This window comes from Schistocerca nitens, chromosome 1, assembly GCF_023898315.1.
Source record: "Schistocerca nitens isolate TAMUIC-IGC-003100 chromosome 1, iqSchNite1.1, whole genome shotgun sequence".
In the NCBI taxonomy this organism is placed as follows: Eukaryota; Metazoa; Arthropoda; class Insecta; order Orthoptera; family Acrididae; genus Schistocerca; species Schistocerca nitens.
In genome coordinates this window covers 818,508,020-818,535,400 of record NC_064614.1, presented here as the reverse complement: position 1 = coordinate 818,535,400, position 27,381 = coordinate 818,508,020, and the positions used below count along the sequence as shown (strand labels likewise).

The following is a 27,381-nucleotide window of genomic DNA, read 5'->3' as shown; positions in this document are numbered from 1 at the left end:
ATGAGAGACACTTGTTGTCTGTCCCACCCATGACTAATTGGCAAACACACAAGAAATTAAATGGCTCACTACAAAGTCTTCTAATGTATATTGGGGTCTCTGCATTTCACACACAGTAACAGGCTGCATTCCATGTAGAATCGCTGTTGCAATGTACGCGCTACCCTGGGATGCATCCCAGTAGTGACTTGATTGAATTCCTGCCATAGGCTTCACAGTAGACATCTCTCTCTCTTTTAAATGGAACTCCCTTAATGTACTTTCATTTAGAATTAAGAGTTTGTTACTAATTCTGATATAGTGTGTACAAATCCAGCAGCATCTCTTATAGCATCAACAGCTTCATGCTGGAGATTAAATCTTGTTGCAAGATGTTTACAGAGACCTCGTACCCCATCACATGCACTTTTTCCATGACCTGTTGCTGAAGATACCCATTTTTTTCTTAATTTCTGTATTACAGTGTTGACCAACTCATGAAGCTGAAAGCAGTTTTTAAAATGAGATGCTGCACCATCAGTCACATACACATGTTTAGGAAAGGCATGGCCTCTAGATGGTATGTCATCAATGATTATGCTGACAGCATAACATGCACGTGCACTGTCATGAATGAGATCATTACTGACAATAACAAAACAGTGTAATGTGCCGAGGGCGTGAGCAACACATGTGAATATTGATACCCGTGGTGTGTGCCAGTGGTAACTTTGAATTTCGTTGTGCAAAGCAACAGACCAGTTCTCGGCGAAGTCAAAATGAAGAACTAATGTGTCAGTATTCTGGGACGTGGCTGATTTCACTTTTTCAGGCCTGTCTCTGAATCCTCCGGATATGATGGTGAGCTTTTCCTTTCATGATGCAAACCTCTGGAACAAACTTCTCTGGCTCTACTGTCTTCTTTGCCAACTCTCCTCCCTCCCACAATGCATACGTTACACCACTGTCAGTATCCTGCAGGTGTAATGCTTCAACAGTCGTAACTTCAGCACCAGGATACATTGCACGCTCCTGCAACCAGCATTTATCTTGAGGCTCTTATCATATACACAAAAGCAATAGGTCCATCTCTGTGTACTTCTTTATTGTGACACTGCTTATGATAAAACAAAAAAGATTAAAATTAGTGCAGTAAATACATGTGCATACATCTTTCACTGGCTGCCATTTTACCCATTTTGGTCGTAAGGAGTCGAACTTTGAGAGACCAGTTCTTAAATTCAGGTTCTCCTTTTTCATTAGGAAATATAGTTCTCTTATTGATCTTGTCATATATCTTTTTACCTTTTTCACCATTTTGACTAACAGAGATAACATCAGCCCATTTGGGAGTTGTTTGTCAACACTTAGGTAATATTCTAGAGTAAGAGAAAGCGTATCAGCCTGCAACAGATGCCCACAGTAAGAATCTGTGCATGCCCAAATACCTTTCTTATTATGGAATGAAATTTTCACTCTACATTGGAGTGTGCGTCGATATGAAACTTCCTGGCAGACTGAACTGTGTGTCAGACTGAGACTCGAACATGGGACATTTGCTCTACCATCTGAGCACTTGCCCGCAAAAGGCAAAGGTCCCGAGGTCGAGTCTCAGTCCGGCATACAGTTTTAATCTGCCAGGAAGTTTCACTTTTCTCATTCTTTATTTTACGAGCTTTTGAAATCACATAATGTGAAGGATTGGCTCTGTATTTCTATACCTACTGCTTAGAGTAGTTACCTGGTACCAGTGTCAGTAATTGTATCTTCTCAGTACAGATGGCTGCTGAGATAGCAGTATTTGGGTTTCTGAAACCACACGTCACATTTCATACACGTTCTGCAAGTGCATCTACATTATATACTTCACAAAATTTTGAAGATATTGCTTGTGTAAAACTTTTTTCAATTTCTTCCACTTTTTTTTACATTCTGTTTTCTTCATGTGCTTCTTACATTTCCTGGACGTATAAGGTGGGGATATAGTAGGGGCTACAGCAGAAACTCTAAGACTCAACACATCAACAACTTCACACCCAGGAATATAAACATCTGCACTGTCTTCTTCAGTTTCACATTCGTGTGATTGTGATCGTCCAGGTGGGTTGTCACTAAATTTCTTCTTGTAGTGAGTGTAGCTATTCCTGCACAATGGATGTGATGCTAAACTGTCACTCGAGGACCAAGATATTTCTGCACTACCTTTGACAGATTTCCAACAACTGTGAAGTGTTTTTCACTATTCTTAAACACCATCTTCTTGTGTCTTTTTTCATTCTCCATACGCCTCACTCTTTTACTACTGTATTTCCTCACTGACATTGTATCTAACAAAAAGTTCAAACCAAACAAAACTCCACCAGAATTTAGAATGGTAGATATACAAGTTCTCACTCGTTTGTTATGAACAGAAAAGCTCTGGAAACACTGTTGCCAACATGCATATTTTCACTAGAAACTCAGTCATACGAAATATGTAGAATGTTGAGAAATTTTTAATACTTTGCACAGAAAAATATTGCCCACTGTGTTCGCACTGACTACTTACATATTAACCGAACAATATTTTGTGTAGTTCTCAAAAGTTTTCGGATGGGGATTTTCGAGTAAATAATTCGTAAAAACTCGTGAAAATGCATTTTTTATATTTCTGAGTGACAAATATTTACATTATACATGTCGTTGGAGCAAAGACGATACTTTTTATACACTCCTGGAAATTGAAATAAGAACACCGTGAATTCATTGTCCCAGGAAGGGGAAACTTTATTGACACATTCCTGGGGTCAGATACATCACATGATCACACTGACAGAACCACAGGCACGTAGACACAGGCAACAGAGCATGCACAATGTCGGCACTAGTACAGTGTATATCCACCTTTCGCAGCAATGCAGGCTGCTATTCTCCCATGGAGACGATCGTAGAGATGCTGGATGTAGTCCTGTGGAACGGCTTGCCATGCCATTTCCACCTGGCGCCTCAGTTGGACCAGCGTTCGTGCTGGACGTGCAGACCGCGTGAGACGACGCTTCATCCGGTCCCAAACATGCTCAATGGGGGACAGATCCGGAGATCTTGCTGGCCAGGGTAGTTGACTTACACCTTCTAGAGCACGTTGGGTGGCACGGGATACATGCGGACGTGCATTGTCCTGTTGGAACAGCAAGTTCCCTTGCCGGTCTAGGAATGGTAGAACGATGGGTTGGTTTGGATGTACCGTGCACTATTCAGTGTCCCCTCGACGATCACCAGTGGTGTACGGCCAGTGTAGGAGATCGCTCCCCACACCATGATGCCGGGTGTTGGCCCTGTGTGCCTCGGTCGTATGCAGTCCTGATTGTGGCGCTCACCTGCACGGCGCCAAACACGCATACGACCATCACTGGCACCAAGGCAGAAGCGACTCTCATCGCTGAAGACGACACGTCTCCATTCGTCCCTCCATTCACGCCTGTCGCGACACCACTGGAGGCGGGCTGCACGATGTTGGGGCGTGAGCGGAAGACGGCCTAACGGTGTGCGGGACCGTAGCCCAGCTTCATGGAGACGGTTGCGAATGGTCCTCGCCGATACCCCAGGAGCAACAGTGTCCCTAATTTGCTGGGAAGTGGCGGTGCGGTCCCCTACGGCACTGCGTAGGATCCTACGGTCTTGGCGTGCATCCGTGCGTCGCTGCGGTCCGGTCCCAGGTCGACGGGCACGTGCACCTTCCGCCGACCACTGGCGACAACATCGATGTACTGTGGAGACCTCACGCCCCACGTGTTGAGCAATTCGGCAGTACGTCCACCCGGCCTCCCGCATGCCCACTATACGCCCTCGCTCAAAGTCCGTCAACTGCACATACGGTTCACGTCCACGCTGTCGCGGCATGCTACCAGTGTTAAAGACTGCGATGGAGCTCCGTATGCCACGGCAAACTGGCTGACACTGACGGCGGCGGTGCACAAATGCTGCGCAGCTAGCGCCATTCGACGGCCAACACCGCGGTTCCTGGTGTGTCCGCTGTGCCGTGCGTGTAATCATTGCTTGTACAGCCCTCTCGCAGTGTCCGGAGCAAGTATGGTGGGTCTGACACACCGGTGTCAATGTGTTCTTTTTTCCATTTCCAGGAGTGTAATTGCATCATAAGTAATATGACAGAAAAGATAGCGTTGTGTGACTTTCCAAATAAGAAAAAAAATTTAAGTGGGAAAATTAATACTGTTTTGTGCTCTACTGTTTTAATAGTTATTTACGAAATACATTTTTCAAGGGGTAAGATAAAACGAAAATACTTTATTTCTTAACACTTATAATATAGAGGTCTAACATGTATTTCTTCCATTGAAATTCATGACCACGAGTTGACATGACCTGTATGATCTGAGATGAAATCAGACACATACAAAGTGAAAAAACTCTTATAGCTGACCTGGTCACACACACTAGTTTCAGTTGGTTGTTTCAAACTGAAAAAATCGAATAAAGGAAAATACTATCGACTGGCCACCGTCTCAAATACCCAATTATCATCAGAGCTATGGTGCGTGGTGTGGTGCCAAACGGTTACGACCGTAACAAGCAGCCATGTGTGTGTACTACCGAAATCTCCTGAAGAGGTTACAGGAAGATGTCATGACAAAGCGTCAGAAGAGGAAGCTGTTGAAGGGAGTGTTTTTGCTCCAGAACAACGCCCGACTTAATTTTGCACTGTGCGCAGTCAACATGCAGACTTGTGGGCTATCAAATTCTCTCATCCCACGTAGCACACACACAGATCTTCCTCTTTCCTCGGATGACGAAATCATTACTCGGCACACATTTAAAGAATGACGACGAGATGATTTTAAAAGGTGGAACGTTCCCTAAACAGCTAAAATGCAGACGTCTTCAACTAAATCGCGTATTACGTACGTTTTCGTTGTTCATGCAGTGAAACTTCAGCATCAAGCATGACATTTTAATTCATTACTTCTTTACTACCAACTCTATTCGCAACACAATTTGCAGGCAGTATTCATTTATACTCCTCAATGTACCTTCAAAATTATATCATTGTACGACACACAGTTCGGGAGATTGATGGCTTAGGCATTCAGGAGCGTGAGAAACTTGCTTCCGCTTAAAATGGAGCGCAAATTATCCACACCATATTCATCCAGTGTCTCATAATGTGAGCACGCAGCAACTTCCAACAAACTTTCGGCACAGTTTCAAATCTTTTATAACCTTTTTCTCGCTTACATGCTTAACGACAAATATTTAACACACTACCGGTAACTCATTTCTAAAGCAATCAGTACATACAATCAATTTTATACATGAAATAGAAATTCTCCAAAGAATCAGGGGTTTACTGGTATGTTGTTAACTCTACTTGGACGAAAATCAGATAACAAAAAAATACGACTTAGTCACAATTGCTTTCATCTGCTTTCCTTATTCGTATCTGGGGAGTTTTTCAGCCCAAAACTGGGCTACGTCCAGTGCTTCCCCACTGTAATTCACGATGGTACATATACTAGGATTGGTCCGGAGATGTTCCATATACTGATATTCGCCACGGTCACTTCTGTCGCCTTATGAATCTATACGGCTGCACTTAATCAGGTATGCCTTCACCAATGGTACTACGCCCATTCTGGCATGTTCCAGGCTACTCCAAATATTGTATCTCAGGTTCTCGTCACTGGGAATCTACTGTGCTGGAGGGTCACTAAGTCCGGTGTTCAGAAGTCTCTTGTGGGGATGAAGTCTTCTAGGTCCACTGCAAACGCCAAATTGGTACATCAAAGGCATACTTAAGCTTCTATTTGTTCGTGATCACTTGTACAGTTTACTGTGCAGCATGGGTTTCATGCAAACGGTTACTAATCAGTGTGTTTGATTTAAGCTTGAGTAGAGTATTTCAGCATGCACTGATCTGGACCACACCGGGCAAGCATATTCCGCCGTGTAGAAGCCTCAGCTGTGATTATCAGCACCTTTGGTCTAGCTCTCCATCTGCTGTTAGCCACTTTTCTCATTACGACTTTATGAAGGGTCTTCTCGCAGAGATGTTTGTACGACAATAACTGGTCTGGTACGACGTCCAGGTACGATGATTTATGGTTCAAATGGCTCTGAGCACTATGGGACTTAACTTCCGAGGTCATCAGTCCCCTAGAACTTAGAACTACTTAAACCTAACTAACCTAAGGACATCACACACATCCATGCCCGAGGCAGGATTCGAACATGCGACCTTAGCGGTCGCGCGGTCCCAGACTGTGGCGCCTAGAACGGCTCGGCCATCCCGGCCGGCTACGATGATTTACCTGCGTATTCCAAGGTGATACCATTGCAGTTTGCATTCAGCAACTGTTTTGCTTGTTTTGGACGAAAAGGGAAGGCGCCGACTTGGGTCTTTAAGGGATATGGGATATGGTTACGTTCGTTCTACGCCAGTGTGCATTTAAATCCCAAAAGCATTAAGAGACTGTGCAGTAAACGCATGAAGTAGTAGAAAAATGTTTCCCGAAACACCTGTTTTCATTTTGACGTTAATCAAAACAAAGGGTCCAAGCTGTTGTCAGGAAACCATGCCCCACTACATCGCAACATCTCCACATGTGGCAATGAATATTCACTATCTGGGGACACGGGGACACCAACGACATCTAATGAAGGTGCAGCCATTCAACAAATAATTAACTCACTTCTGGAATTAACTTAATAGCTAGTTTCGGATAAACGGCTGATATTTTTTAATGCGATGTCCTGGCGCTTGAAGACAAACGGCATTCTTCGCGTACCTATGCTCTGAACACGTCAAGTTAAACACGAGAACATCAATGCGCACATTTTTACTTCCAATCTATGGATGAAAGCATTCTCGATCAGAAAAAGCAATACATGTAATGACTAAGAAAGTGTTACCAGACTTCACTATTATTATTTGGCGAACATTTCTTCCCGAGAAGGAAACAGTTGCAGAGCTTTTCGATTTGATCTCTGAAAATCTTCTATGATTTGCATCGAGAAAACGCTTCACATAAGCAGTTTTCATGAATCTATGTAGAAAACTGCATTGGAATCAACTTCAGATCCACAGAATAGGATCTGTACATGGGAAGCATCTCATTCGATGTTGTACGGAAACTGATGCATTATTTGTCACTACGTAGCCCCACCGAAAGTGTCAAAAGTACCGTAGAATTGTAAAAACGTTTTATTACTTATGTAGTCGCTAAGTTCTCTCTCTCTCTTTTTTTTTTCTTTGTAGTGATCCAGAACCGTTGTCAGAAATAGGCTACAAAAGCAACATGCCACGTCATCTGACGGGCAGTCATTAATTACGTTTCTCAAATCGTTCTATAGCAACTCCCGAACTGATCTCTGGCTACATATGTATGATCGACGGATAATTAGCTTGTTTCTATGCCATGCATACGACGGAGGTGGTGACAGAGTCAGCCGCGCCCAATCTTAAGCCCTAGTGTTACCCAGTGACTACCGGAACAGATCGGAGCTGCTCAGCAACTGAAGGTTGAATTGCGACAATATATCTGCGTAAACAAGTCGTTGCATTCCAGAACTATATCTGATAGATAGAGAGATTAACCTTCCTCATAGCTGCAACGAAATTATACTGATACACGAAGCTGTATCTTTTGATAACGAAAGACTCGTCATTTACTAAAGTAGGCAAATTGACCCCTCGAAACAACTGTAAACGTAAACGAAACTGAGTTTGTTGCTCGAAAGACTGGGGTTATTTGAACGCCGAACTGTGTTTCTTTCTTATTAATAAAAAATGCAAAGGGGCTAGAATCAAAATGAAAATGGGAATAGTTCAGAAGAAAATGAGTACATGTTGCATGAAGAATTTTCACAGAAAGCATTTTGGAAGTAAAAGTTTCGTGACGTAAATCGATATCTGACATGCTACAACAGGATACAGAAATTTCGTAGGTTTATTAGGTGTCGATGACCATATAGCCAGCAGTGTTTCCAAGTACGTCATAACGACTCTTATATATCGTGCACGCCAAACAGCACTATTGGCATTGACCATTTCTCATTCAAAAGTAACAGAACATACAGTTTTCTACGAAATTGAGTCGATTTGAGGTTCTTTTCTCCATACTCCATAGCAAATCATCACAGACCATTAATCCTATAGCTCAATTATCTGCGTTGTAAAGGTGATAAGGTGAATTCTCGGTTGACAAAGAAAAAATGCGTTACCTTTTTGAGACAAGAAAGGCACTTATTTCTCGATGTAATAACCTTTCGACACTTGCATTTTATCCAGGGTTTTTCACATTGACGAGTTCTTTTCATGATACTGATAGTTCTGCAGAATACCCAAAAGCAGCTGTCATTAACTTCTTCACTGGACTCAATACGTCTTCAAGTTTAAAAATTCGCCAGGTGAGAGTCGGACTCGCGCTCTGAAGGTCCGTAAAAAAAAACTTTATTATGTTTATAGACAGTCCATAAATCCAGGGAATCGAGAATCTAGGCGATTTCTGCCTCTTATCAACATTGATACGGGCAAGATATCGGGTCCCGGGCGTTCCAAGACTTTCGAGAATGTCTTACTTTTACGTCTGAAGACGTACAATTAATGACAACAGAAACTTTTTTTCGTGTGATAATTACAAATCAACAATGTTCTGTTTTTTTCCCTTTAATTGTACTGTGAAACCTTGCTGCTCCCGAATTTCATGAGTCTAGGTCAACGGGAAGTACCCTATATTGAGAATAAAAATATGTGACATAAATAGCCGTCTTTTGAAAGCTTACATTTATTACGCCGCCAAGGAACCGCAGACCATACAATGGGACATAAATTTCAACTTGATACGTCCACCCGTTCCTGAGAAAAGGGGCTTTTTAACTAACATACGGCCGGCCGCGGTGGTCTAGCGGTTCTGGCGCTGCAGTCCGGACCCGCGGGACTGCTACGGTCGCAGGTTCGAATCCTGCCTCGGGCATGGGTGTGTGTGATGTCCTTAGGTTAGTTAGGTTTAAGTAGTTCTAAGTTCTAGGGGACTTATGACCTAAGATGTTGAGTCCCATAGTGCTCAGAGCCATTTGAACCATTTGAACTAACATACAGACAGACAGACAAAGACAGACAAACTAACAACAAAGTGATCCTATATGGGTTCTGTTTTTACCGACTGGAAGAAAAGTAGAAGTAGATGAGAATTAAATCCGGTGAATAAGGATGATGTTACAAGAATTCGTACATCAAATTCGTCAGCTGTCCTGCTGACCAAGTATTTTTTGTGGAAAGGTACATTATTCTGATGAAAGATTACACTACTCGTACCACGTTTGAAATCCAAGCCTCTTCTGGGTTATTTTTCTTCTAGTTTGCCTAGAAAATCTGACAAACATTAACCGTTAATCATTTCAACGTTTCAAAGGTAGTCCGTAAGTATTTACACCTCAGAAAATAATTGACCACAATCCTTCCAGCAGATGAAATCAACTTCAGCCTTCTTGCTCCATAGCCATCGACTCTAACCCACTGCTTCGATTACTTTTCGTTTCTGGTGTGATGTGGTTCAACTGCGTCAGATTAAATTATGAAAAAGAAAGAAAAAATGACAAAGATCCTAACATTGCTAAGAAATAAACCTATGCGTCTTTGCATTTGCTTGTGATCACCTTTAAGAGAAGAATGGTCGCTTTCGTATTCAGTTAGCTAATTCTTAACTGTTGAAAATTGGGAGAAGATACTTATAAACTTCCATCAACAAAAGGTCATTTAATGAATCACAGACATAAATATAAACAACGACGCCGTTAGTAGCCCTCATCCATTCCCCGCTACTCCTGGTCGTATTTCTTGAAACATCCCGCCATTCGTCTCAAATGAATTACGAATGACCGTACGGAGATTTGAAGTTTGGACAGTTTAGAATGGGAGCCCACTACATGCAAAACTATCGTTTAAATTATATCACCGAAACTAAAACTCTTGTTCCTCGAAATTGCAAAATGCTGCTACACAAAGTTATTGCAAACAGTATTGTTAGAAACTGTGAGGAATAGCAATGGAGGGGCATGCAATAGCGATGTAAGTGATTGGAACTGAAAGCGCGAGCAAAAACTGTTTTTTCCCCATTGGTTCAAATGCGCCCGGTACGAAAGTGTTTTAGATGGGCTACATTTAGTCGACCCTCAACAAATATAACGGCAGACAACATGGAACAAATGCAACAGATGCTGGCATAAAATCGGCGTACGTAAGGGGGGGGGGGGAGTGGGGATTAGAAAGAGCACAGGTAACTTCTTTCATTCACGAAGCTGAAGGTAAGCTGGAAGGAAAGATGAATGGGAACTCCTGGAGATTTCACTGGCACCTCTGGCGGAGATGCTTGCCTTTTTTTCCTTCGACCATCAACACGGGCAATGGATATCTGATCAAGAGTCGACAGCAGTGTTCAAATTCCTGCGCATCACATTTCGACGAACCTCCTACGCCTAAGCCGTTAGTGTGAACGTTGCAATCGATCCCCAAAATTGTTTTCGCCGCCATTTTCCTACAATCTTATAAATTTTGCCAAAATATACTGTGGCAAATGTGACTACTTGGATAATGCATAAATGTACTTTATTTTGTATATTCCTTCTTTTGCTTTTTTAAACCATACACGCCGGCCGCTGTGGCCGAGCGGTTCTAGGCGCTTCAGTCCGGAACCGCTCTGCTACGGTCGCAGGTTCGAATCCTGCTTTGGGCATGGATGTGTGTGATGTCCTTAGGTTAGCTAGGTTTCAGTAGTTCTAAGGTCTAGGGGACTGATGACCTCAGATGTTAAGTCCCACCGTGCTCAGAGCCATTTGGACCAAACCATTCACTCGACTGTTTAAACGGACTTCGCGGGTTGCTCCCAAACGCTGACCACATGCTGAAAAAATATAGCAACAGATCTATGCGGTGCTTAACAGACACTGAACCGTCGAACAATATAAATCAAAATGGAATATGCGGAAGTTCACTTTCAAGCTCCTCGAACCAGTGTTACACGATTCTGACCTTGTGGCACAGACAGTTAACATGCTGGAAGATGACATACCAAGTGTGGAAGACATCTAGCGTGAAGTGATGCAGGTAGTCCGCAATACTGTTACGTAATCCACAGCCCTCCAGGCGCCTTGGAATACTACCACAGGTCTCATGGAAGCACACACGATGTCCTTCATAGCATATCACTACCGCCACAGGCCTGCGTCCGTGGCACGGTGCACGATACGAGCATCCGTTCGCCTGGAAGACGAAGTATTCGGTCACGAACTATGAACTGATGTAACAAGAATCGTGATCCATGCAACCAGGCGTCGAGTTTCCAATGACTGCGGTCCAGTCTGGATGATCCTGTGCCCACTGCAGTCTTAACTGATGTTGACGCTGGGAACACGAATGGTTCGGCTGCTGTGGAGGCGCATGTTGAACAATGTGTGCTGAACGGTGTGCTCCGAAACACATCTGCCCGTACCAGCAGCAATAGCTGTACAGTATACATACTCTTCCGTGAAAAGTTGCTGTGTAACTACGAATTTGCTTTGTGCTCTGTCGTCGGATTAGTCACAGATCGCCGCCTATGCTGCTTGTGAAGAGCGGCCAGACCCGCGACCTCCACGTTCTGTGAGGAGGGGAGGACGTCCAATACCTTGTCGCCTACTCGTAGTCTCACCGTCATTCAACCATTTTCCCTAGGTGCTAACGTCAGTAGCAGGCAAACTACAAACCAGCTGTACTGTTTCCATCATGCTTGTTCAAAATCGTCTTTCCTCTGTCAAAATAGCTTATGTCAATGGATTTCGGCATTTGCGGTCCTTAGCGTCGCTCTGCTCTGCTCCGCTTGTATGCTTTCCTTAAAGCGTTAAGTGTCAGCAACGCCACTAGGTGGCATTCAATCTCACGGTGGGCAGTCGTCATAATGAAACTTCCTGGCAGATTAAAACTGTGTGCCGGACCGAGACTCGAACTCGGGACCTTTGCCTTTCGCGGGCAAGTGCTCTACCAACTGAGCTATCCAAGCACGACTCACGGCTCGTCCTCACAACTTTACTTCTGCCAGTACCTCGTCTCCCGAGTTCGAGTCTCGGTCCGGCACAGAGTTTTAATCTGCCTGGAAGTTTCATATCAGCGCACACTCCGCTGCAGAGTGAAAATCTCATTCTGGAAACATCCCCCAGGCTGTGGCTAAGCCATGTCTGCGCTGTATCCTTTCTTTCAGGAGTGCTAGTTCTGCAAAATTCGCAGGAGAGCTTCTGTCAAGTTTGGAAGGTAGGAGACGAGGTACTGGCAGAAACAAAGCTGTGAGGACGGGCCTTGAGTCGTGCTTGGGTAGCTCAGTTGGTAGAGCACTTGCCCGCGAAAGGCAAAGGTCCCGAGTTTGAGTCTCGGTCCGGCACACAGTTCTTATCTGCAAGGAAGTTTAATACCAGCGCACACTGCGCTGCAGAGTGAAAATCTCATTCTGGAGTCGTTATAATGTTTTGGATCATCAGCATACGCTACGATGTTCTTCCCTCTACATGATCATAACTGAAGGAGAGTTTCAAACGTCCTAAAATGCCAAAATGTTATTTGTTTGGTTACTCGAGAATGTTTCGTTAAGTTTATGTTTCATACGACGTAGCGTTACACAGCATGAAGCGCTGCGGACCTCAAATATCAATCGCGCCGCTTGTGGCAGGTAATGCTGCGGCCACTGCCTGCCCGCTATCTGCCCCTGCTGTCACTGCAGATGACAGCTCTGTGGCCACAGAGGCAACCAAATTGTAGCCACCGAGATGAAAGCCGCGTCCTCTGGCGATGGCACACTATTTACATAGTCTATCGTGGCCGCTGGCCGCAACTTCAGAAAGGTAATGCTTGCTTTCCCAGTTGTTTGACTGTCTTACAGTAAACCCCATAGAGTATACACATTCTTTCGTGGAAGGCTGTGTAGGTACCGATATCGCAGTGAACGGAACACGTCATGTTCGAGAGTGGAACGGTGGAGGAACAGTCAGACTGGTCCAAACACTTGAGTATGAATTTCAGAATAGTCGAGTGAAGCAGAAAATCTTTGCGATGGCGAAGATTTGTCCCAATAAACTGTGACTGAAAAAACTTAGTGAAGTTTTTCTCGAGTTATTAAAACACAAACACACACACACACACACACACACACACACACACACACACACACACACACACAAGGGGAATTTTCCGAATTTTCTTTTAGATTTCCTTTTGTGTCTATATTACTTTCGATCTCTCGAAATGGGCTCTTTCCGCTCGGCGGACAAAGTTGTTCCTGCCTTTCTGACATTTTCTGCTACGCCTTGCCTTGTCATAAATTTTACGCCTAAAACTTACTCTGCATTGTGTGTCAAGTTGTGTTACTCCTGCTTCTTTCAGATAACCTTTCACTGCACCGATTTATTATTATTATTATTATTATATTCTGCAAGTTTCGTAAAATTCCACAATACGTCTAGTTAATAGTGCGAAAAGCCTAAATCCAATGACCGAGCAGAAACTGGACGTCGGCGCTACTGAATGCGCGAGTCGAGTGCCTTAAGAAGTGCGCTACTCGCTGATTTAGAAAAGAAATCCTATTCCATTCATTCAGAGATCTGTCAACAGTCATCGCATCGCGGCAGTCTTATTCAGTAGCCAGAATGGAACAGAAACAATTAAAATCTGAAAATTTCCCAAAAATTTAGTACAGTTAAAGTACCGGTATCGGTATATTTCTCAACTACTCGTCTGTCGTGATAGACTCTGGCCTCATTTAAATGTTGCAAGAAATTGCTAGAAACCATCATGCACAAATCAATCACATGGTTCTTCTCACTGTCTGGCATAGGTTTTGTAGATCTGAAAGTGATGGTGAGCAGGTCGATTTTTATCCGTAACATCACATAAAATATTCTTTCAACGATAAAACAAAAACGAAGTCTTTGCGGACATACATTTACGCAATATTTTTTTCTTTGTTTTGGTATGAGTAATCCAGCAACAAACTACTTTTATGTACTTTTGATTTCATGCAGATACATAAGCGCACAAATTTGAAACTCTAAGTACCAACAAGAAACGTCTAGTCCTTGGCCTTTAAAAAAAATAATAATAAATAAATAAAAACTTGAATGTTCCAAAACATAATCTTTGGAAATTAATATTCTTTAATGACGTACCACAGATTTTGAGTTTGTTTGTTTGAGATAATAGTATAACCATTGAAGAGGCAAGATTTTCGTGAAAAACGAATAAAACTAAATTACGACCAGTAATAAAGCACATCGTTTCCCTGTGGTATTCACACATATTATAAAAGAGTTAGAACGGGCCATCTAAGGAATTTGCCCATCGGTTTCGATGATTAAGAAGCGAGCTCCTAAACATTAGCGTTTTCGTGTATCCACTGAAGATAATTGGCGCTCACGACATCCCAATAGGAATAAGTGCTTGCACAAATTCATAATGCTGCATGTAATAATCGTCAGCTGAAAGTATGCGAGCTCGTTGCCATTGCAAATATCTCGGTAGGGCGTGCACATCACATTTTACGCCAACTTTTTGATAAGACTACACTTCCCGCGCAGTGTGTACTGCATATGGTAGTCATCGACCAAAAAACCAATTAACACTGTTGAAAATTATTCAGCGTTGTTTAGTTGCAATTCTAATAAAATTCTCCCACGTTTCATAACAGTAAATGATCCACTTTCACATGGCAGGGCTCGAAAGGCAGTCGCAACAGTAAGCGATTGAAGATGAAAATGCACCAAGACAAGCAAAAACATCCCACTTGCAAGAAAAGTTGCGGGTACCGTTACTGTGGTTTGAGAGCAAAGTATCTAACTGAACACGGATGGGGTAGTAAACTGGCCATTGTCTATTTGAAAGAACTATTTCAGATATAGCCTTAAACGATTGAGATAAACCATGGAAAGCCTATATATTGGAGCCCAGACGAAACTTTTAACCCCGCTGCTCCCAATGCGAGCCGAGTGCCTTAATCATCGCGCTACCTCGTAAGACCAAAAATCGAAAGGAAAAGTAAATAAATATTACATCGAGAAACAAACAGAAGTCATAAGAGGTTGGATTTGTGACGTAAGCAACAAGCGAATGTCTGCGGTAACATGACAGAACACTCTTCACAGTAGTCGCCACTTATTGGCTTGCTCTTGAAAGGCCTCTGCAGATTGATTGGTGAATCCAGTTTGCCGCGATGGTTAGCTCGGCAAGTAAGCACTGTTTGTTCCGTAACTGGTTGCTTGTACAGAGTTGAATGATGCATTTGCAGACTTATATTCGCAAACGCTTACACGAAATAGCCGCATACTTAGTTTGGTATGATTGAAACGAAAATCCAACACAGTAAGTCTCCAGTTATGAGTGGATTATAAAATTCTAATTCACGAACTGCATATGAGACACACAGTACAATTATTCTGAGCTGGAAGCTTGCAATGAATTCAATTCGGAACATGGTTTTAAGAGCGACGTTGTCTTTGTTACACTGTTAATCTTATTCCTACAAAATATTATATTGTAGGGGAAATACACTAAATGGGAAACAGAGCTCGTACCATCTCTATACGCTGCGGCAGTCCAAAAGAGATACACTGTGTTATTTAATAATTTAAATGATTTAGCGAGACTTCTGTCAATAGTGCAGCCGCTCCCCGGAAAAGCTGTATCTTGGAACGTTACTGGCATCCAACACAATAAAACTTTAATAAATAACATGTAATTCTGCTTCGTCTTCTATATAAAGCAAGGTAATGTTCTAAACCAAGTCAGGCGCTGAACACCATGCGATACCGACCGACCGCCGTGCCTTTCTCAATCAGTTCTTCTCCTCGGCGTTTATCCTGTCTAGTAAGGGACTCTCTTCTTTCCGGATTTGGCACATTTTATTTATTACTTAACTATGCGGCAGATGACAATCCTAACATCACAATTATCAAGGTAACCTAAGAGGGCGAAGTCGTGTGCGCCATCTGTCTGTGAATCGTGTTTTATGTGTTTTTGTATCTTACGCGGTGAGAGAACGGCAAACCGCCTGAAAATCACATCAGGTTGGCTAATGTACCAGCTCACGGACGTTAACTCTCTGACACTAGTAAACAGGTATACCACTAGAAGTATGTAGCTTGTATAATTATTTCAACCGATTCATTGGTATGAGTATTTATCACTCCTTAGCTCATAGTGGACTTAAAAATAAATAACGCCTTGGGCAGTTTTATTCATTACTATTCCAAAAAGGTACATGCTGACGCGCATTTCAGTGTTATGCCGAAAAAAAAACACCTTTTGTCACTTAATCTGGGTCTGCATCACCTACCTGTTTTGGGAGCTAAGCGTGTTGCGCGTTAAGATATACGACTAGGTTCGCGTCATCCCCTGTCAGTTACAGTTAGCAATTTTGTTTTTAACAGACACGAATTATGTCCTGCAGTAATCTCCGTAACCTTCTACTTACGTTTGTTTACCGAGACTTTCCCTTACATCTGCGCGTAAGCGGAACATAGATAAACCTGTTGTCAAGATTAACTAAAATCAGCTTTCAATTCTTCGGTTCAGATTCAAAGGATTCGGCTGTTTCCTCTGGAGATAGAACTGTTGTCTCATTCCCTGACACACTCATTCACGTGGCTAAAGAACGCATAATACAGAATAAGAAGACGCTAACGTATATCAAACTATTTTCTCCCGAACATAGAAATCCTCTAATTCGATGAAACTGCACCGTTCTCAATGTGGCGATGTTTTAAAGAACTACTCTGAGAAACAAGAGCTTCCCTTTTCGTCAGTCTTCTCTTAGCAAAACATTCATCACACATATGTATTTATTAAAAATACTACACTAACTGAGCAGACTACTACTAAATTAATCGTGACTCATCGATTCTGTTTGATAAAGCAGTCCATCCTTTCTTTCAGTGCATCACTTTCTGGTACCATTCCTGTTCCCGACACCTTCGCCACAAACGTTAAGGAGTTTAAACTGAATGTCACAAGGATTAACATTTTCTGCTTACAAAATCCTATCGATGTTTCACGCTTGACAGGACTTGAAAACATTTGCGTATACTGGTACAGCTTCTTACACCAACCTTGTAATGTTCTATGTAGTTACATGGTGGCCATTTGTATGTTAGTAATTGACTACTTATTTCTATAGAGGAGTTCCTCTATAGTATAAAAGGACTTGTTACGGAAAACAACTTCGTTCTATACTGAAAAATACTCCTGATGACTATCGAAGATCTTATTTCCATGGACAAACAGTCGAAAAGTTTTACCGCATTTTACTTCATCCATTCTATGCCAAACTTAAGAATTAGTTTTTTTTTTAATATCTGAGTATCTCTACTAATTTCAAGATGGCCTCGCGGGGTAACCGTGCGGTATAACCGCCTAGTCACGGTTCGCGCGGCTGCCCCAGTCGGAGGTTCGAGTCCTCCCTCGGGCATGGCTGTGTGTGTTGTCATTAGCGTAAGTTACTTTAAGTTACTTTAAGTTAGATTAAGTAGTGTGTAAGCCTAGGGACCGATAACCTCCGTAGTTTGGGCCCATAGGAACTTGACACAAATTAAAAAAAAAAAAATCAAGCTGCAATGGACTGTCGAGAAAATACTTTACCAGTGTATAAATGTAGCGCAAACTTTTGGTTAATATTTCCAATCGCTTGAACAGATGCCTGAGGATGTTTGTGTGTAAACTCCACATATAGTTCCGATTAATTCTTGCCTAACTGAACTGCATTAGGCGAGTCTCTCTGCGGTTGGGCTGAAAAGTGTGGCAGATTTCTCCGACATACGTGCGGTTGTTTATTGACAATTATTTTAAGATGACGGGACTCGCATGTTTTGCAGACATTTCTAAAAGCTATGTCTATCGTCGAACGTTTTCATTTAAGAAAGTGGGCTACGATCCGGATGCAAAACTTAGTTGAGTGATATTTGTTGGGACTCAGCACCAGCATTCGAAAATGAACTGGCTGAGTACTACTGTGCTGATCGGTTACATGCGTACCCCCCCCCCCCTCTAATTTCCATTTGTAAATTAGAGTGTTTTATGTACGTGCATGAGTCATTTTCCAGAACATGAGAGGACAGAAAATTATTTCTTGCACGATAAATTCATTAAAATTGTTTTACAGATTTCTATTCGACTGAACTTGGACTTAAATGCAAACGGTGCCGTTAATAAACAGATACGCGATCTCAAAGACTATGAATTAACCTACAGTATCAGTTGCTTTCCACTGTTTTAATAAATGATTTCCTTCAGTCTTTCATCCTCACATTTAAAAACGCATGGGGTTTCTTACTTATGAATACTTATTTCAGTTACGAAGCCATGTGTACCTTGTGTGGCAGAAACTACTCCAAGCGTTCCCGAGTTCGCACTCCGTCCACTCCTCCTAGAGGGAGCACCAACAGAGGCGTAGTAGGTATTTATTTGCCAGAAGTATTGTGATAATTATTCCATGGTACGCGTAATCTTGTTATTAATTGTTTTGCAAAGACAGTGCACTATGCAAACTTCGGTAGTAAATGGATTAATAACGGGAGAAGAGGTTGTGGATTTCGATAGTATGAAAGACATCTTCGATTAGGACAATGCATTGGCCCAAAAAAGTGCTTTCTTAAGGTGAAAACAGAGCGATCGGAAGAACAAATTGTTGGAACATTTGCCATGTACACTACTCATACATCATATTAGGAGTTTTTTATGGCCGTAGTAGACCTTCCAGAACTGCACTTCAGGAATGGAACCTGGTCACTGGCAAAACTTTTCATTTACCAGAAAAGGAACGTCATCGAAAAGAACGTGCTTTTTTTTCTACAAGACAACAGTCTCTCATTAGCAGCAAGGAAAGTATTGGTGTTTTCGTCGTAAATGAAGCATAATATTTGCCAGTAACAGTAATTCTATCTACAACGTAGTACGGAGCATACCGTTCTTTGGAACATTCCACAAACTGTCTCATTATATCCTCTGCAGACTGACAGTCATGAAGTTTCTGACCTGTTTTCCTTGAGCGAGTCAGTCTGCTTTCACATCACTTTTTGTCTGAATGAACATACTACCTTTTATTAATCAGTGTAAATTGTGTATACTCGCAGTAACCACTATTTTTTTGACGAACCGCAATGCAATGGGCCGTCCTTTCTAAGGCCTTTCCTAAATAACGATTTACACCTGATTAGTTAATCAGCTGCGTTACACGAAAATGTGTTTTCAAAATGTATGCTAACCAATACAGTGCGGCTTCTTATTACGACAGGAAATACTTATGTCAACAATCTGTACAACACACTCCTGAAGGAGTAACTTCCCAGAAGTAGCCGTAATTACGAGTATTATGGCGCCACAACGATGCACCGTTGTATATTTAGCATATATACCTTCCCTTGGTGACACCATGATTTTTCATCGCTTTATTATTCTTCTTTTTCTGGACTAAAATGGTTCAAATGGCTCTGAGCACTATGGGACTTAACTGCTGAGGTCATCAGTCCCCTATAACTTAGAACTACTTAAACCTGTGTGGTTGCCCGAGGCAGGATTCGAACCTGCGACCGTAGCGGTCACGCGGTTCCGGACTGACGCGCTTAGAACCGCTCGGCCATAACGGACGGCTTTCTGGACTAAAGACTAGATAAGGAATCGGCGAGGATCAACAGAAATTCAGTTTTTTTCCAACTTGTTCCAATGCCCCAGTATCCTTGCAAAGGAAAGAATTCAGTGAAAGCATACACAATCGTTTTGCAAAATGCGTTCACAGTATCAGGGATATATTGCTGTCGTGTTTGTTGACCAGTGTTTGATAATGACGCACCGTTAGCATACCGAACTTCATGAACTATGCCTCGATTCAGTTCGCATCAGAGTGTTTCTTCCGTGGATTTCAAAACAGACAAAAGTAATGCTAGAACTGATGGGAGCCCATGGGGGAGACGCTGAATTCACTCTCGGCAATATAAGGGTGTTCAAATTCTGTTTCGTAAGAAGTCTTGATAAAAATTACCGAAATTCAAAAACGCCATGAGCACTGTACTAATCGAAATATTGGCATCAAAATGACGCGTAAATAGCGTAGCAGTTGCAGGAATAATGCAGGCAATTTCTTGCTTCTCGTGCGTGAGTACAGCGGAAGCTCGCTGTGTATTTATGAAACAGTCAGCTGGTTTGACATCGGGACTGGTCCTAATACATGCAACCGCCAAATATCTACACAACTGAATTTGATGGGCAGATGGCGCTCTATTCGAAAAAGTTTGTATAGGTGACTTATTGTGAAGAGAGTCAGCTACGGATCCAAGGAGAATTCGCCATAGGTCGCTCTCTGATCCAGTCGAAACTTTGCAGGGTGAACATAAAAGGGCACTAACTGTAGCTTAACTGTCGACACTCAGTAGTTTCCGAGAAAATGACGGTCAAAGTTTCGACACCACTTCATCAGTTCGCTCGCGCTGCGTGTAACCAACTGAGCGGCTAGCGCAGTGGCTAAGAACACAGCTTCGAATTTTCGCGCCCCGTGTTCAAATCCAGTCTTATGTTTCTTCTGAAAGTAACCCTTACCAACACAACCGACAAGGGATATTATAAAAAATTCGAGAGGCGTTCAATAAGTAATGCAACACATTTTTTCTGAAAGCAGGTTGGTTTTATTCAGCATTCCAATCACCATATTATTCCCCACTCTTCTGGCTACAAAAACGTGTTTTTCAACATAATCTCCATTCAACTCGACGATCATACGCCACCTTTCTGGGAGGACCTATATGCTCTGACGGTACTACTATACTGGTCGACGTCGGAATCAACCTTCTCCATTATCTACATACTGCTTCCCGCTGAATGCGTCCTTTCTCTGAGCCAAACAGATGGAAGTCGGAATGTGCGAGACACGGCCTGTAGGGTGGATGCGGAGCACACACACCTTGGAGTATCCCAACGAGTGTGCCAGCACTACCAACACAGGCGTCCAGTTGAGCAGCGAGGTGTTTGATTTCGATCCGTCGATCACCTCGAATGAAAGTGTCCGCACGTCCCAACATTGCCTGAGTCACACCTGTGTGCGGCCAGCCGGCAAGTGGGAGATCGAACAGGTTTACGTGACGCTTGTGATGTCCTCACTTTTTATGTCTGAATGTCTTTGTGATAGATATTGCCCTCAGGAACTCAATGGTTCCCTTTAAACATAACAGTAAGCAAAAAACTAAATAGGACTAGATTTTACATGTTTTTAATTTTCAGTTACTGCTAATTATAAACAATTTGGGGTGTATAATCTATTTTAATAAGATGTGAAATGCTCATTTCTTTTGTCAATAACTGCATTGCACTTCATTACGTCCAAAAAATATTGGTGGCACATATGTGTACTTAGGTGAAAGAGAAGGAAAACAAGTAAGAAAGGATTCCCCAACACAGAGCTCAGTAATTCGAACTTTTGTTCTTAGCCACTGCGATACAAACTCACTTGGCTACCAGCTGAGTGAACGGCCTGATGAAATGGCGTCCAAACTTGGACAATTTTCTCGAAAACTATTGAGTGTTGGCAGTTCGGCCAAAATAGGCGTCCCTTTATTTTCACTCTTCTTTCACGCTGCCACGTTTCGAATGGATCGGAGAGCGAGGTATCGCGAGTTCTCCTTGTCAAGTTTTTGCGTACTGGATGAGCTGTGGTTGCACACACTCAATCGCCAAGTCAACACCGTAATGTCATAGTCTCGTGTACAGTTTGCTGCGGTCGCTGTGTACGTTGATTAACTATTGCCTCCCGTGACCAGAAGTACTAATTCATGCCGGTCAAACAACCGCAGAAAAAAGTGCACCAAAAAATTAGAAGCTAGAAGTTTCTCGACGAAACGATGAGTATGAAAGTTCTTAAATGTTCTTGACAGAGAAGAAAAATAGGCTGAGTTATCTCACGTTTCCGGATTCAGACGAGGGGTGAAGATAGTGTAAAATTGGTATTACTGTTAACTCTGAATGAACACCAAGGTTAAGAATGCATTTCTGTCGGAAATTTGCCACCACGTTCACAGTCGACGTCGCAGCAAGCGACTACTACTTCGCCTTGGACTTAAAACAATGGCTTGGTGAACAACTGTTTGAAGATGATGAAGATCAAAGCCACCGTTGACACGTGTTCCATTCCCAACTGAAGAATTTCTATGAATAGGGGCCGAATAAGCTAGTCTAACTTTACGGAAAGTGCTTAAAAGTGAATGGAGTTACGTACAATAGTGAACATTACATGGAAAAGTGAAGTAAATATTTAAGAAAACCACCGATAAAGCCTTCTCCTGGTGATTATATATACATAAAATAACCAAACAGCCCTTCCTATTACCATGTTCTTACCTGCCGTGATACAGTGGTGGGCACCTGCTATTCAATCCTTGAATGTGTTCTCACAATGTAATAAAGTTTCAGTGAACTTAATTCACAGGCACTGGAGCAGCAGAGGTGTTCTTGCCACACACTGGAAAGCAACATCAGGGAGTCCCGGCGTACCCTTATGCAAAACACCACGCAGAAATGTTTCTAACAGTAGAAGAAATGCATACATACGCATGTCGAGAAAATGTGCCCAAATTTAATGATAACCGCCGCTGATTCAACATATTGAGTAAGGACAGAAATTTGCTTAGCTAGTTGTTTTGTGTGTTTGTGTGTGTGTGTGTGTGTGTGTGTGTGTGTGTGTGTGTGTGTGTGTGTGTACGCGCAACAGGATCCTTTCCCGCTGAGCGCAATAACACGTTTGTTTTAAACACTTCGTCCATTGCCTCTGAACTGATTAACGCTGATGCAATTTGTCAGAGCGTAAGGTAGTTGGCCATGTCCTTTAGAGTTACACAGTGGTAGACTATGAAAAAGGCAGGCAACCGATTATAACTGCAAGTCTTCGTTTGAGTATAATTCTTTCAACCGACAAATAAATCCAATAAAATAATTAATTAATTTCTAACAATCACGACAGTTATCGGTTGCGACTAAAGCGTGTTCACAGATTTTACGGGAAAGTCTAGAACTATGGTTACCCTATGCGGGGCATGCAGATACTATGTTACTGCGTCGTTTTACCGAGATACCATCTGAGAAACAAAATATGAATATGTTACTCACCTCAGTCAGTGCGTGTAGCTGCCCCTCATGAACGCATACACCCATGAACCTGTGTAAATAAAAGCAGGTAATCAATTTTTCAGTACTGTACATCACTAGAATATCTAACATCATCTGTAAAACTCCTCACCTAGCGATTTCTCTAGTTCGATACATCTTTACTTCCACGTTTACCAAGTCTCCAACAACCACGTGAGCCATACCGAAATTGGAGGTCAGTTATTACTAAATTACTGAAGAAATATTTTTACTGTGTCTATTAACACTACAAAGTGTATCTTCTGTATGATAGTTATGGGACAAGTCTCCCAGAAGGTGTACCACTGAACGATGCATGCTTTCTTGAAAGAGTGAACAGAATTATTATCGTCACGCAATGTACCGCGTTCCTGTACAACTCAAATGTGTTACATCACAGGTTCCGTGGGTCTCCAGAACGATGTCTCATTGTGCAGTAGAGTGTGTGCTGATTCGAAACTTATTACAGATGTGTGCCGGATCGGGACTCAAATTTGGAGTCTTGCCTTTCGCGAGCAAATGCTCTACCGACTGAGTTACCCAGGCACGACTCACTTCGCAAACTTCTGTGAAATAGGAGATGTGCTACTGGCGGAAGTAAAGCTGTAGCGGCGCATCGTGAGTCGTGCCTGGATAGCTAAGTCGGTAAAAGTATTTGCCCGCGAAAGGTAAAGGGTCTAGGTTCGAGTCCCGATCCGACACACAGCTGTAATTTGGCACTAAGTTTCGTTGTGTCTCTTGCCAAATACAATTTCCGGCGAAAAGATAGTTCATTACATCTAAAACTCAAATGCAAAATACTTGAAATCTCTGTAAAGTTGATGCAAATTAGTACTCTGTAAATTTGATGCAAATTAGTATTTTGTAGCTTACGAAATTAAGTAGTAGTATAAGGAACATAAATTGGTTAATAACCGAAATGGAGTTGGTTGCTGTGTGCGAGTAAACGTGCTCGTCGTTACAGCGAATGCAACGGCCTGACACGTAACATCACTGGGATTTCTTCGCATTTTGTGCACGCCGTCGACATGACAGTCGAGCACAAGATGGCAAGTTGCGCAGTACTTGCGCATCTGACTGCGGGCAGGTCGTGGGAAATCACCGCATGGGGAGCACCGAGGTCGTGGAAGCACTGGACTACATTCGGAGAAAAATGCGGCGCCATAGCCAATTACCGTGAGCAACACGTTGATGAAAGGATTCTGGATTGCAACAGTGGATACACACACAGTGCCGCAAATCAATAGCACGTTAACTGCTGGACGAAGACGACGACGACCTGAGACCAGTGATACTAGCCTCATCTACCATCTAGGTATGGGGTAGCTCTGTTCACCACCGTGCGTCAGTAGGCACAGAAGCAGCTTGAGAGCAAAAACACCGCCACTGGACCGCTCTAAGCATAGAAAAATGGTTACCTGGGCTGAAGAGTCCTGTAAGTGCACTCTGATGCACAAGTGCGGGAAACACCGTAAGTGATGATATGATCCATCCGGCTTGCCATTAATGGTTTCTTTATGTGATGAAACGGAACCCCTGGTGCGTCTGCCATGGATCTTACCGTCGAACGATACACCATTCTACTGTCCATGATGTGCACCCTATTGTGCAGCTACAGTCCTCTGCAGGTTGTCTGTACTTCAAGCTAGACTCTGCACCACCCCACTCCTTCCGAATTCAAGTGGAATTGACCGAGATACGCATCAAGGACATGACTGTGCTTGTGTTGCTCCTTAGATCACCTGAGGTCAGTCAGACTCACCATACCAAAGTCGCTATCGAGGGGACGCATGCGCCTTGAATACAGCTATCATTCTCTGCGAGCTACAATTGCCGACTGAGGGGTCATGGATCACAATAGCTTCCGAACGTTTTGACTATCTTGCGTAGTTCGTGTCACGACGCCTAACAGCCATAATCAGGATGGAAGCGAGTGCTACACACTGCAGTTCAATTTATCATTAGTGTACATGTGCAAGACAATTTTTTCATTTGTTTTATGTCCAGGGCCTTACTACTCAACTACAATGGTTTTGGTCCCATGTATGGCTTTCCGTGTTTCGCTACACATGTACAAATTAATTTGAAAATAGGTGTTGACAAAAATTAATGTTCTCTTGTAATAATGCCTAGTAGTTGTCTTCCGCAAACAACACGGCTCAGCGTACGGATTTTGTGCACTTCAGGGATTTACGTAAGGAAAACAAGATTCCACGTTAGGCAGTGCCATGTTTCAGGAAGAGTCATACGACTTCACAAGACTACATATTTTACACGAATGAAAACTGAAATTTTAAGTTCATTTTAACTTAAGCATTGAAAGTAAAAGTTTATCTTGACATCAGCTGTAAGTCGTCAGTTACTGTGATTGCCAGTAGAGGTCTCCTTTCTGCTGTTGGCATGCTCGCTCGTTGATTACCCAATGTGGCTGGAGTTGGCATGACGATACCACAGCGACAAAAGGCATTATGCGTCTGCATTTCAAAAGCGCGATTCAGTTACAACAATGCAGCGTGATTTTCGTCGAGAGGATGGCACCGAGACTCCTACACCGTAAGAGGGCGTACAAATATCGCTTTACACCATTGGCCTCCAAGGTAGCCCGACCTCAAGGTACGTGTTTTTAAAACAAATTATTTTATTTATTTATTTTTGCGGAGGTTTGTGAAAGGCTCTGTCTATGTGCTTTCCTTTCAACTGCATCTCAAAACCAGTGAATGTAGTAATTCCAGTTCGCTTACAGAAATATGTCAAGAGGGGAACTATCGCCTAGAAGTGTGTCATGTGTCCGGTGGAGGCCACACTGAACGATTAAGAAAGGTAAGCGAATACCTGTACTTTGATTCTAAACATAATTGTAAAAAGTACCCCAAGATTCTAGTGCATGTACATGAAGGACATAACCCTCGTAAAAGGTGATGGTTCTTTTGGAAAGTAATGCAACGTTTCGTCCTATGGAAACCTTAAAATTTACCCCAAGTTTCTATCTCTGTTTATGTAGAAGGAACATTGTGAAATGAATGAACCTTTCCGAAACATGCTGTGTATGGACTCAGTCTGAGACAGACTAGGCCCTTCAACATTTTCTGTCATGAAACAGATCAGCTCCTCTCTTACACATCTGCTTAGAGCTTTATCCTCTCTGCATATGACGAGTTGATCACTATGTCGCACCTGCTGATGCTATCCCGACCCAAACAGGAATTCCCTGTTTTGAACTAAACGACAAGAGCATCCGATGGCAAGGAAATTACACTGAAGCGCCAAAGGAACTGGTATAGATATGAGTGTTCACATACAAAGATATGTAAACAGGCACAATACGGCGCTGCTGTCGGCAACTACTATATAAGACAACAAGTGTGTGGCGCAGTTGTTATATCGGTTACTGCTGCTACAATTGCAGGTTATCAATATTTAAGTGAGTTTGAAAGTGGTGTTACAGTCGGCGCACGAGCGATGGGACACAGCATCGCCGAAGTAGCGATGAAGTCGGGATTTTCTCATAAGATCATTTCACGACTGTACCGTGAGTATCAGGAATCCGGTAAAATGAAATCTCCGACATCGCTGCGGCCAGAAAAAGATCCTGCAAGAACGGGACCAACGACGACTGAAGAGAATCGTTCAACGTGACAGAAGTGCAACCCTTCCACAAATTGCTGTAGGTTTCAATGCTGGGCAGCAACAAGTGTCAGCGTGCGAACCATTCAACGAAACATCATAGATATGGGCTTTCGGAGCCGAAGGACCACTCGTGTATCCCTTGATGACTGCACGACACAAAGCTTTACGCCTCGCCTGAGCTCGTCAACACCAACAGTGGACAGTTGATGACTGGAAACATGTTGCTTGGTTGGACGAGTACGGATATGGAGACAACCTCAAGAATCTATGGATCGTGCATGTCAGCAGGGGACTGTTCAAGCTGGTAGAGGCTGTGTAACGGTGTGGGGCGTCTGCAGTTGGAGTGATATGCGACCCCTGATACGTCTAGATACGACTCTGATAGGTGACACGAACGTAAGCATCCTGTATGATCACCTGCATCATGTCCACTGTGCATTCCGACGGACTTGGGCAATACCAGTAGGACTATGGGACACCCCACAAGTCCAGAATTGCTACAGAGTGGCTCAAGCAACACTCCTCTGAGTTTAAGCACTTCCACTGGACACCAAACTTCCCAACGCGAACATTACTGAGCATGTGATGCCTTGCAACGTGCTGTTCAG

The 27,381-nt window shown here is 42.9% G+C and overlaps 1 protein-coding gene and 1 non-coding gene across 2 annotated transcripts in view; both read right to left on the bottom strand.

The window, feature by feature from the left end:
* Positions 1 to 27,381, bottom strand: part of LOC126262657 (uncharacterized) — a 303,755-nt gene that overhangs the window by 21,853 nt on the left and 254,521 nt on the right. The window contains exon 3 of the mRNA XM_049959430.1: positions 23,129 to 23,177. Within this exon, the coding sequence (XP_049815387.1) occupies positions 23,129 to 23,177 (49 nt within the window). The remainder of the gene's footprint in view (positions 1 to 23,128; positions 23,178 to 27,381) is intronic.
* Trnas-cga (transfer RNA serine (anticodon CGA)) lies at positions 11,935 to 12,009 on the bottom strand. The gene has a single exon. It is a non-coding gene; the product is annotated as a tRNA-Ser (tRNA).